Source organism: Littorina saxatilis, linkage group LG17 (genome assembly GCF_037325665.1).
Source record: "Littorina saxatilis isolate snail1 linkage group LG17, US_GU_Lsax_2.0, whole genome shotgun sequence".
Taxonomy (NCBI): Eukaryota; Metazoa; Mollusca; class Gastropoda; order Littorinimorpha; family Littorinidae; genus Littorina; species Littorina saxatilis.
In genome coordinates, this window is record NC_090261.1 from 29,121,764 (window position 1) to 29,134,573 (window position 12,810).

A 12,810-nucleotide genomic window follows, 5' to 3' on the forward strand; every position below is an offset into this window, starting at 1 on the left:
CTACTACTACTACTACTACTACTACTACTACTACGACGACGACGACGACGACGACGATTACTACTACTACTACTACTGCTGCAGCTGCTGCTGCTACTGCTACTACTACTACTACTATTACTACTACCACTACTACTATTACCACGACAGAAACAACGAAGACGACGACCACCACTTCTACAACCATTCCATTTTTTCTTCCTCGTCCTCCTCCTCCTCCTCCTTCTCCTCCTCCTCCTCCTCCACCTCCTCCTCCATCTATTACCATTGCCAGGCCTACTAATACAACCACGTCCTGCTCCAACTTGTTCCCCCGTTTACAAATCCCAACATTCTCCTGGCAGTCTGTCGAGCTTTACTTTGTAATCGTCCGCTAAAAAATGTATCTTATACATTGCACCGTTTTTGTATAGAGCACACGTATTTATAAGCATAGGGTAGAAAAAAATGTTGCCCATTTTGGAATGTTGCTTCCTCCCAGTGGAAAGCTAGCAGCAACAAGAGTCGCGCTACCCAGGTGAGTGCATGTTTAGGTGTAATTAGCCACCTGCTCTAAAAGCAGAATGGCAGATCCAAGGTTATTCGTAATTATGCAAATAATGTGATTATTAATTATAGCCAAAATGAGTATTGGTATATATAGTTATGTGTCCCCTCTCGACATTGTACGTATTTTTGCGAGGGAATTGTGACATTGACATTTTGTTTAAAAAAGAACAAGACCGATGAAAAAGGATGCTCCCTGCCCCCAAACAAATTAGATTGGCAAATCAGAAGGGTTAAAGCAGCCTGCATGTAACTGGGGTAAAACCAACACAAAATTGGAAATAAGGGCCTCTGGGCTTTGACCATGGTTGCAGTATAACTCCAATGCAAGGGAAGCAATCAAGTTAAAATCTATTCAGGCTTGAATATTATTTAGTTGTCTCCCTTTAGTCATACATGAACCGCCTTGTCGTTTTTTTCAGGGGAAAAAACGAAAAGAACAGAAAAACACAGATATTGCAAAAAGCATACTGTGAACTAAGGAAACAATTGGACGCCAACACGATATGTACAGGAACAGAGAGAGAGAGAGAGAAAAAGAGAGAGAGAGAGAGAGAGAGAGAGAGAGAGAGAGAGAGAGAGAGAGAGAGAGAGAGAGAGAGAGAGAGAGAGAGAGAGAGAGAGAGAGAGCAGCTGCTGCGAAAGAGAGATAGACTGAGCTGCAAAAGACGGTTAAAGGGCGGTGTACACTACATTGGGGTGTGCACTTTAAAGATCCCACGATTGACAAAAGGGTCTTTCCTGACAAAATTGTATAGGCATAGATAAAAATGTCCACCAAATACCCGTGTGACTTTGAATAAAGGCCGCGAAAGGTGAATGCTCGCCCTAATATAGGCTTGAGGTTTGCTGGCCGATGTGAATGCGTGATATATTGTGTAAAAAATTCCATCTCACACGGCAGAAATTAATATGTAAAGCGCTTAGAGAACGTCAAGCGCTATATATAAATCTCCCCATACAACTACGCATTTATTACAAGAACGATCCCGTTGTGCCATCAGCGAGTGCAGTCCCTTGGTCACCTTTAGACTATCTTGGGCGAGTCGCACACACACATACACACAAACACACACCCGCCCGCCCGCCTGCAGGCACGCACGCACCTACGCACGCACATACACACACACACACACACACACACACACACACACACACACACAAGTTCCAAGAACGAACACAGAAACTCAGACATACTCTTAGATACACATATCCTCTCTCTCTCTCTCTCTCTCTCTCTCTCTCTCTCTCTCTCTCTCTCTCTCTCTCTCTCTCTCTCTCTCTCTCTCTCTCTCTCTCTCTCTCTCTCTCTCTCTCTCTCTCCCAAAATCAAAATCAAAATCAAAAACAAGATCAAAACGTTATGTTTACCCTTTTTAATGTTTTGTAGGACTTCACATGTGTATATATATTATAGGTAAAACGAACGAAAGTTTGCTTTCTTTGTACATAAATTAAAGGGTAGAGTAAACAAAAAAATAGTTATTATAAAAGAACAGAAAGAGAGGGCCTACTTTGTAAATAAATTAAACGGTAGAGTAAGGAAACAATAGTTATTATAAAAGAACAGAAAGAAAGAGAGAGAGAGAGAGAGAGAGAGAGAGAGAGAGAGAGAGAGAGAGAGAGAGAGAGAGAGAGAGACAGACAGACAGACAGACAGACAAGACAGATAGATAGACAGACAGAAGAGACAGACACACAAACAGAAACAGAAACACACACACACAGACAGAGAGACACGGAGAAAGACAGAGACAGAGTTTGACAGACAGACCGAGACAGAGTCAGAGAAAGACAGATACAGAAACAGACACAGATTTTTCTCTTTACATTTAGTCAAGTTTTGACTAAATGTTTTAACATAGAGGGGGGAATCGAGACGAGGGTCGTGGTGTATGTGTGTGTGTGTGTGTGTGTGTGTGTGTGTGTGTGTGTGTGTGTGTGTGTGTGTGTGTGTATGTGTGTGTGTGTCTGTCTGTCTGTCTGTCTGTGTGTGTGTGTAGAGCGATTCAGACTAAACTACTGGGCCGATCTTTATGAAATTTGACATGAGAGTTCCTGGGTATGATATCCCCGGACGTTGTTTTCATTTTTTCGATAAATACTTTTGATGACGTCATATCCGGCTTTTTGTAAAAGTTAAGGCGGCACTGTCACACCCTCATTTTTTCATTAAATTGATTGAAATTTTGGCAAAGCAATCTTCGACGAAGGCCGGGGTTTGGTATTGCATTTCAGCTTGGTGGCTTAAAAACTAATGAGTGAGTTTGGTCATTAAAAATCGGAAACTTGTAATTAAAATTATTTTTTTATTAAACGATCCAAAAACAATTTTATCTTATTCTTCGTCATTTTCTGATTCCAAAAACATATAAATATGTTATATTTGGATTAAAAACAAGCTCTGAAAATTAAAAATATGAAAATTATGATCAAAATTAAATTTCCGAAATCGTTTTAAAAACACTTTCATCTTATTCCTTGTCGGTTCCTGATTCCAAAAACATATAGATATGATATGTTTGGATTAAAAACACGCTCAGAAAGTTAAAACGAAGAGAGGTACAGTAAAGCGTGCTATGAAGCACAGCGCAATCGCTACCGCGCCAAACAGGCTCGTCACTTTCACTGCCTTTTGCACTAGCTGCGGACTACATTCAGTTTCATTCTGTGAGTTCCACAGCTTGACTAAATGTAGTAATTTCGCCTTACGCGACTTGTTTTTCCTTCTTCTTGTTTTTGGCACCCCGTCTTTACCCCCAACCGCCAACCCCCAACCCCACCCTAAACCCAGAACATTCACACCAAGTTAGTTGTTTCCCCCATCAGCTTTGCCTTCTTGACCGCGCAGAGTTAACAGCACCGGCAGCAATGCAGGCCTGAGCCGCGTAATAAGTCAACATGATGACCTCCTCACAGAAAGGGAAAACCAGCTTCCACTTGCACACTGCAATCAGCAGGTCGGAAATCACGAACAGAGTGGCCCCCACGGCCCCGATGCTCGACCCTCGGTTGCGTTCGATGATGTTTCTCTGCATGGACAGATTGGCCATGGTGAAGAGTAGCACGGTGTACCCAAGCACGCACATTGCCATCAGCGGGGACGTCATCCCAGTCACGATGTACAGGTAGGAGCATACACAGGCCAGCCCGAACATTTTGACATGTTTTCGCGGGTATTGGCCGCGGTCGAACCAGGAGCTCAGGCCGAAGATGTAGGCCATCTGGGCCAGGCTGAAGAAGAACATCCCGTGCAGGAAGTGAGTGTCCTTCCACACTAAACACGCGTCGCCCATGCTGGAGAAGATCAGTCCCACCCTGGCGCCTTGGGCCAGCACGTTGTGTCGAAACCTGCAATATTTGCCCAAGAGTCGTGCTTTACTATTCTTGTTCCTATCCTGGCGCCTTGGGCCAGCGCGTTGTCTGAAAACCTACAATATTTGCCAAAGAATCGTGCTTTACTATTCTTGTTCGTATCCTGACGCTTTGGGCCGCGCCAACGCGTTGTCTGAAAACCTGCAATATTTGCCCAAGAGTCGTGCTTTACTATTCTTGTTCCTATCCTGGCGCCTTGGGCCAGCGCGTTGTCTGAAAACCTACAATATTTGCCAAAGAATCGTGCTTTACTATTCTTGTTCCTATCCTGGCGCCTTGGGCCAGCGCGTTGTCTGAAAACCTACAATATTTGCCCAAAAATCGTGCTTTATTATTCTTTTTCGTATCCTGGCGCCTTGGGCCAGCGCGTTGTGCGGAAACCTGCCATATTTGCCCAAGAATTGTGCTTTATTATTCGTTTCGTATCCTAGCGCCTTGGGACAGGGCGTTGTCTGGAAACCTGCCATATTTGCCCAAGAATCGTGCTTTACTATTCTTGTTCGTATCGTGGCGCCTTGGGCCAGCGCGTTGTCTGGAAACCTGCAATATTTGCCCAAGAATCGTGCTTTACTATTCTTGTTCCTATCCTGGCGCCTTGGGACAGCGCGTTGTCTGAAAACCTGCAATATTTGCCCAAGAATTATGCTTTATTATTCTTGTTCGTATCCTGGCGCTTTGGGCAAGCACGTTGTCTTGAAACCTGCAATATTTGCCCAAGAATCGTGCTTTACTATTCTTTGTTGTTCGTATAGCGCTTGACGCTTGCCCTCTGTTGTGCCTATCTTCGCTTCGTTCTGATTTTGTGGGTGTTTTTTCTTAGTTTTGTTTTCTGTCTTTTCCTTTTCTTCTTCCCCCTTGTCTGTCCCCTTCTCTTTGTTTTACAAAAATGCAACCCATAACAATTCTAAGTACTTCTGCATCTGTTCATATTTGGTGTACGGTACCCGAAGAAAGAAACGCAGCTCATTCGCGCCCACAGTTGTAAGTGATTTTTCGTCATTTTCCAATTGTCGTAAAATATGAACCAGATAAGGTACACAAGAAAAGAAGACAGTTTCGTGGAGGATATTTTACTGGCTGTACGATTAGTGCATATTATTTAATCGTTTTACATTTTAATAAACTGTGTTATACAGGGTAGGGGGCAAGCGAGTCGTGATTGCAGGCGAACGTGTCACTTCGACAAGCTACAGAAATCGTAAAAATGCATATTTTTCAACCAGGTAAAGACAGTTGTGGAGGAAATTGTGGATATTTGTTTCAAAAGAGCACAATTAGACCACTTGACCTATACATTGGAAACTTTGTGATATGATCATGCATAAGCTGAAATTAATGTAAACCAAATACCAAATATATTAACTATTTCGTTGAACAGATGCAGAAGTTATCAGCATTTGTACGGGTTGCATTTTTGGGGGGTCACCCAGTACTGTATGTTTGGCTTGTTTACAGTATATGTTTATGTCTATACCGAACCTTGGCGTCAGGCCGACGTAGCAGGCGAGGTAGAGGATGGGTGCTACTTTGATGAGGGCCCTGACAGGGGTCTCCGGAGGGTCGTAGTTGCTCAAGGGGTCGGTGCTCCAGAGGTAGAAGGAGACGAGAATGATGTAGGGTACCAGCAACATGTCTCTTCTTCCTCGCTTCTGATTTCGTTTCTTACACGGTATTTTTGAGGTCCTGAAACATGTTTGAGTCTGTATAGGACTGGCCGCGTTGAGACATTCGACGAAGGAATGCCGGGGTGTATGAAACATTTGTAACAGAGATTGTGTTGTGTGTTAGTTTGTGAGTGTGTGTGTGTGTAAGTGTGTGTGTGTGTGTGTGTGTGTGTGTGTGTGTGTGTGTGTGTGCGTGCGTGCGTGCGTGCGTGCGTGCAGTGCGTGCGTGCGTGTGTGTGTGTGTGTAAAATATTACAAGCCGCCCTAGGCAATTGGTATGCACAAAATAGCATCATACTATACACACTATAGATTTATTCACAAGGTTTCACAAGGATTTGGTTGGCTTTAAGCCAATAGGAATCTGAAACTACTAGCAATGAACAACACCCACCCCCATCCCGGCCCAAACTAACACACAAATACTGACAATTCACACAGAGCAAGGTAACCAAACCAGACAAATAATGAATCGGCATGACTGTCCATGCGTGAACAGAATAAAGGAACTAATATAGTAATAATCGTGACAACCAATAGGGCCTTTTACAGCAGACCGCGCGGTGAGTCATTTCGATTTACTCCCCTTGGGTACGGGCAAGCTCGCTGTCGAAGCCACGCTGCAAACGGAGGAGTTAGATAGGAACGACTGCGTTCAGTTGAGAAAGTTTTTGAAAGACAGTGTCATTAGATCTACTGTTACTGGATACAGACGATATGGTCTGCTGAAACTTGTGAAAACTGCACAGCAGTTGGAACTACCGATCGATCCGGATTTTACAAGACAGGACGTGCAAGAAAAACTTTCCAAAGACTTCGACAGATCGGATTTCCACCACGCGATCCTTTTACATCCGAAGGAAAACGTGACCTATCAAACGCACCCAGGATCGGTGTTGTTAACATCCTGAACTATCTGATTGAGAAAAAGAACGATTTCGACCAGAAGAAGGCGAAAGCTTACAAATCCTTTGAAGATTATCGCCTTTTTTCGATGGTCATGTGCTCAACTTGAGGTGTGTGTGTGTGTGTGTGTGTGTGTGTGTGTGTGTGTGTGTGTGTGTGTGTGTGTGTGTGTGTGTGTGTGTGTGTGTGTGTGTGTGTGTGTGTGTGAAGTAAAGGGGAGGGTTTGCGTCCTGATATTAATCAAGAAGGTATTTTTCGGGGAACAAAAATGTGGTGTATAGCTCCCAACAGTAACAACAACAGCAACAACATTATGAAACAAAAGCAAGACGAAAACGCAGTGAAACACATCAAAACCAACAGCTAACTTCGAGTTTAAGTCACTGCAATAACTTGTCATAATTCCAGACGTTATCTGGTGTTTTGCTCACTGCGACAACTTGTTTAACATGATGTGAATAGCCGTCCGTAATCCCAGCGAAAACGTTCAAAACGCAGACACCAAAATTCGATGTTTTACCGTGTTATGCATAATACTAAAATCTCAGGAATTTTATTGCGTTACGGCAGTTTTTCTAATGTGACATGAATCGCATAGGTATAATGCCACAAAATGTAGTTAATTAACGTGATGTTTGATGTTATATGCCAAATTAAAGTGCCAAAACGCGACTTTTCGCCCAGTGGCAGAAGTGGAAAAGTTTTTCGTCTACACCGCGGAGGTAAAACCGACACAGAGGCAGACAACCTACCTGCACACTTCCTCATATAAACTGTGGATACTCGTCAGCGAAGATGGGGGACATTCTGCTGGGATTTTGCCAGTGTCCGGGGGTAGGGGGGAGGGGGGGGTAAGTACTTACATTTCACAACTTAGGCATGCTATTGTTATTGTTAGTATTGTTAATCCTCACTGAAACCAAGTAAAGCAGGCTGTTCACCCTCAATAATGCTTTTACTGTATTAGTACTGTCACAGTATGTTTGCATGCATACATGCAAATATTAGTAAGTTTCCATGAAATATTGAATATATATATCCATTTCACAGCACTCGGATGGGATGTTTGGCATGCTATTGTTATTGTTAGTATTGTTAATCCTCACTGAAACCAAGTAAAGCAGGCTGTTCACCCTCAATAATGCTTTTACTGTATTAGTACTGTCACAGTATGTTAGCATGCATACATGCAAATATTAGTAAGTTATATCCATTTCACAGCACTCGGATGGGATGTTTGGCACTTTGAATCACTAACAGTAGCACTGCCTCTTCCATACCCATCTCCTTTTTGAAAAGAGTATACGTATGGACCAGTGAATGGTTAATGATCATATGGGTTGCTCTGATTTTATTCATGATCAGGTACATTTGTTTTTTTAACCACACAAACACTTAGACAACAATTATCAGAGTATGAGTTTTTCCGCGTTTTGATTTTTATTTAAATCCAAGTCACAGCTTCTGTTTTATGATGAGTGATGTAGTTTGAAACACTTGGACAACAATTATCAGAGTATGCGTTTTTCCACTTTTTGATTTTCATCACATCTTCTCTTTTATGATGAGTGATGTAGTTTGAAATGTTGGTATTAAAGGTTCACTGACAATCATTCTGTGCTGGTATTCCCATTTTCACCTGCAGGGCTATGAAATATATGGGGAGAAACTTGGTCAGTAAAATCATCTTCAAGCGTGAACTGATAAGTGTCTCTGTTTAAAATTGCAATGTATTTCGTGAACACACCTGGAGAATGACCCTTGCGTGATTTAAAACTGCCTGCTGTGAATACTGTTGTCATACTATGAATTTTCTTTTGAGAAAAACAAAAAGAATGAAAAGCGTTTAACTAGCTTGTGAATGAGCCACTTACTTCCATGTGGGGCTAGCTGCTTTGAACTATTTTTAATGCCCGAAAAGGATAGTGATGGAAATCACTAGTTTAATGTCAGGTGTGACATATACTATTGATTGAAATTTTTTTTTTATTAATCTGCAATTTTGTTACAACCTACTTTTTTTATTTGGTGACAAGCTAGTGGGAGGCACTTTTTAGTGCTTGAATAGTACTGTGATGCACATTATTTATCATTTCAGTCTAGTCGTACTCATGATTACAACCAATAGTTCTTGTGAGCTTGTACAGTTATGTGATGTCTCTGAGTCTTTTTTTCTTGAGGCAAACCATTTTTCCTTTGAACAACACATAGTTCAGTTTGACCATTTTTTTTCATTTTTGTGTTCTTGTGGTATGCAACTGCAAGCACCGAGCTGTCATGCTTTTTGTCTGATTTCAGACCATATTCTTTGGGTCATTTGTATGCTGAAGTAGTTTTGTTTTTCTGCCAGTTCTGTCAGATTGTGTTTTTGCAGTGAGATTCATGTTCAAAATGTTTGACAAGATTAAAAGAATGATCCTGTTTCTTAAATGCCTTCGTGTTCATTGGTTTGTAGACTATGTGTCACTTGCTGTCTAGTTTTTCAGTGAAATTGTTTTGCTAACTAGCTGCAGTATCACACTTTGGTTTATGAGGATATGAAAAAGCTACATTCAAACCATTTCTTCCTCTCTCAGCACATAAAGTCAAAGCATGGTACAATCTTTTTTGTTCCATTTATACTTATGAAGAAAAGCAGCATGTCATTTTCAAGTGCCCCCCGACGAAGTGTTTTGTGCAAATGTAGGTGTCTTTGTTGACTTTTTCGATGTTGAACCTCTCCATCGGTCTTCCACATAATTTAATCAATTTTCGGCACTTTTCTAAATCTCTATAGGGTTTGGAAAACGGTACCCATCCAACACCGACCATGTGTGATCTTTCACGGTGTCTTCACTTGTGTGCTGAATGCTGCTGCACATGCTTTTTTGCTTTGCTTTGTATGTATATGTTTGTTTGTTTGTTTTTTCATATTTTTTTCATTGAGTACAGCGCTTAGAGAACGTAAAGCGCTCTATAAATCTCCCATATTATTATTATTATGATTATTTAAATCACTTCCACACACGCCATAACAGCAATGTGTGTGCACCATCGTACAGCTCCACCATTCAAACAACGCGCAAAAATGGCTGACTTTGCCCGAGGCAAAGCGGGCCAAGGTCAAGGTCGCCTAGAATAGCCTTGGTGTAAAAGAGACTATTAAATCGTCCGTGCAGTTAGTAAATGAACATGCACAAGGTGCATGACTACGCGTGATGTTGGTTTCATAGACTTGTTAAATGTACAGTGTGAGTGTTTGTGTTAGTGGTTTATATATCGGTACTATTTTATGTGGTGACGTCAGCGTTTTGTGCGCAGTTCAAAGGTTAGGGGTCAAAGTTTACGTCTGCTCCCTTTGATCTGCTAACGAGCGGTGGTTAAATCGACAGAAATAACGAGCCCTGAATGTTATGTGAAAACTCAGCGAACGCGTGTTTATTCATACATTTCTTTATAACCAGTATGTTACTGAACAACTTCAATCAATCAATCAATCAATCAATAGAATTTATTTCCAAAATGCAAAAGCACATGATTTTGTTTTGAATGTTGCAGTAAATCATATATCCACGTCCACACTCACATTCACACCCATGGTTAAATACTATTTGCACAACCGACTAGAGTCTCCCCCTTTCTTCCACCCACCCCCCCCCCCCAAAAAAGAAAAAAAGAAGCACAGGACTAGTGTACTGCTCTGCATGAGCGTCCACACAAGCACCAACAACAGATTCAGAGTGCAGACAAGATGGCAAAAAAACTGTTCCTGAAACGACTAGTTCTAGTCTTCAGGGCTCTAAACCGCTTGCCCGAGGGGAGAAGCTCAAACAGAGGGTTGGCTGGGTGAGTGGTGTCGCCGATGATACTATTGCCTCTCCGGATGAGCCGCGTGTTGTACAATGAGGCGATGGATGGTAAGTCGCACCCAACTATCCGTGATGCCTGTCTCACGATCCTATCCAGTTGTGCTTTCTCTTTTTCACTAGCGCCACTATACCACACAGAGATCGAGAAGCACAAGATGCTTTCCACTGTGGCTCTGTAGAATTGCTCAAGGATGCTACCGTTAAATCTAATTTTTTTCAATTGTCTTAGAAAGTGTAGGCGCTGCTGGCATTTTTTGACAATTGACTCGGTGTTTTGGTTCCACGAGAGGTTGCTTAAAATGATGGTGCCTAAAAATCTGAAAGTCTCAACCTGCTCTACCACGTCCCCATTTATCAACAAAGGATCGAGTGGATCCTTCGACCTTTTGAAATCCATTATCATTTCTTTGGTTTTTGACACATTCAGGTCAAGGTTATTCTCCGAACACCAGCCAACCATCCGTCGAACCTCCTCTCTGTACGCACTCTCGTCGCTGTCAGATATGAGTCCCTCCACAGTGGTGTCATCTGAAAACTTAAGGAGAACAACAGATGGGTCAAATGACACACAATCATTTGTGAATAGGGTGAACAAGAGTGGAGAAAGAACACACCCTTGTGGTGTACAAGTCTTCAGCGTTACAGAATGGGAGAATGATCCATTTACTCGAACAACCTGGGGGCGATCTAAAAGAAAATCCAAAAGCCAGTGGCAGATGGATGGATGGACATTCAACATCGACAGCTTTTCAAAAAGCTTATGGGGGATGATAGTGTTGAATGCACTACTAGAATCTAGAAATAACACTCTGGCGTATGTGCGTGACTTCTCCAGATGACTAAGAATGTGGTACAGACCCAACGCCACTGCGTCCTCGACTGACCTGTTCGCCTGATATGCAAATTGGAGGGGGTCACGCACAAGGCTGGTACAAGCTTTCAAATACCTCAATACAATCCGCTCAAACACCTTCATTGCTACAGAAGTTAGAGCGACAGGGCGGAAGTCGTTCATCTGGGTGACACGGGGTTTCTTGGGAACAGGAACAATCACAGATGACTTGAAACATTTAGGAACAGAGTGCTGCTCTAAATGCTACAATGTCAGTTTCATGTGTGATTTATTCCAGGTTTGATGCACTAAATTCTCAGCCAAAGGAATGAATCGGAATGAGTGAATCTGCACTGAGACAGAGAAAGATGCACGCAAACACTTCTCTTCCAGCGAATTCACTTTCTGAAGATTCTGTACACGTCGAACGTTCTGCATGCGCCTATTCAACAATTGAGTGGTTAAAATGTATCAATACAAACAACATTGCAATAATCGTTTCTTTTGTTCCTGTTTTCGGCTGTGTCGTCTGCTCCGTGTAAGACTTTTCTTCTTTGTTCAACTGAAGAGTCCAGACATGGGACGCTAGTCTTTCGAATTATTGCAACAGTTGTCTTCCCTCTCATCACGTTAACGAAAGTGAAACTAAACGCACGGGCCAAGACGCCGTTGTCGGTTTCGTTATGGTAAGCGGAATGCGTAATGATACATAGATTGTCCTCAAGTTAACCACTACTACTACCACTAAAACTGTACACTTAATCTCTCTAATAACTGAAACCAGTACAACGTTGCATGAACCTTCCTCTCCCTCCCAAACCACCAACTAAATTAAAAGACATAAGACATAAGACATAAGACATACGATTTTTTCAACCACGTGCATTACACAGGAATATAAAATTATCTTGGTTTGAGTTCATTCAATACATAGTACATTCAAACACAACAACGAATTTAAACAGAGTGCTAACAGAACTGCATACACACACTCACAGAAGTAAGCAAGAGAAACTTCAAAGAACTTACCTCCTTATTTTGTTGGCACTATTCATCATGAATAGTGGACAACGCTGTATGCACTTCATGTGCGTGGTCGAAGTGAGGTAGATGAAAGGAGTTGTCGGGAAAAAAAAGACGAACAAAAAGACAGAGGAAGAAAAGAGAGAGAAAGAGAAAGCGAGAAGGAGAGGGAGAGAGCAGACACGCAAAAAGGAAACAAAGGCAAAAAGAAAATAATACGTCATTCTGAAAGTCCGAACGTGACGTAACACGAGACACTACGTCAAACACGGAGAAATGTGGAACTAGGGTGGAGTGTACCAACAATTGTTTGAAGCCATGGATAGCTGTGAACGTGATGATAAAGAACTGGTGTTACGTGCTACAGTCACATAGAAAGATAGTAACAGAATGATGAATACACACGCAGACAATTATCACAGGCACGAGCTGACTCTGTCCTCACTGCTCTGTGTGTCTATCTGCTGTCTGTCCCTGTCTCTCTGTCTCTGTGTCTGTCTGTGTCTGTCTGTCTGTCTGTCTGTCTGTCTCTCTCTCTCTCTCTCTCTCTCTCTCTCTCTCTCTCTCTCACACACACACACACACACACACACACACACACACACACACAAACACA

General features: G+C 42.2%; 1 protein-coding gene across 2 annotated transcripts in view; it reads right to left on the bottom strand.

Annotated features, from left to right (window-relative positions):
- Nucleotides 1–1,907: 1,907 nt before the first annotated feature.
- LOC138952922 (lysoplasmalogenase TMEM86B-like) overlaps nucleotides 1,908–12,810 on the bottom strand; it is a 12,811-nt gene continuing 1,908 nt past the window's right edge. The window contains exons 1-3 of one of the 2 annotated variants that reach the window (XM_070324675.1): nucleotides 12,201–12,428; nucleotides 5,401–5,604; nucleotides 1,908–3,897 (exon numbers count right to left, since the gene is read on the bottom strand). In XM_070324675.1, coding sequence (XP_070180776.1) covers nucleotides 3,372–3,897; nucleotides 5,401–5,604; nucleotides 12,201–12,418 — 948 coding nt within the window. In that variant the 5' untranslated portion in view covers nucleotides 12,419–12,428 and the 3' untranslated portion in view covers nucleotides 1,908–3,371. Of the gene's footprint in view, nucleotides 3,898–5,400; nucleotides 5,605–12,200; nucleotides 12,429–12,810 lie in introns of those variants that run through there. The other variant, XM_070324676.1, reaches the window with a different exon arrangement.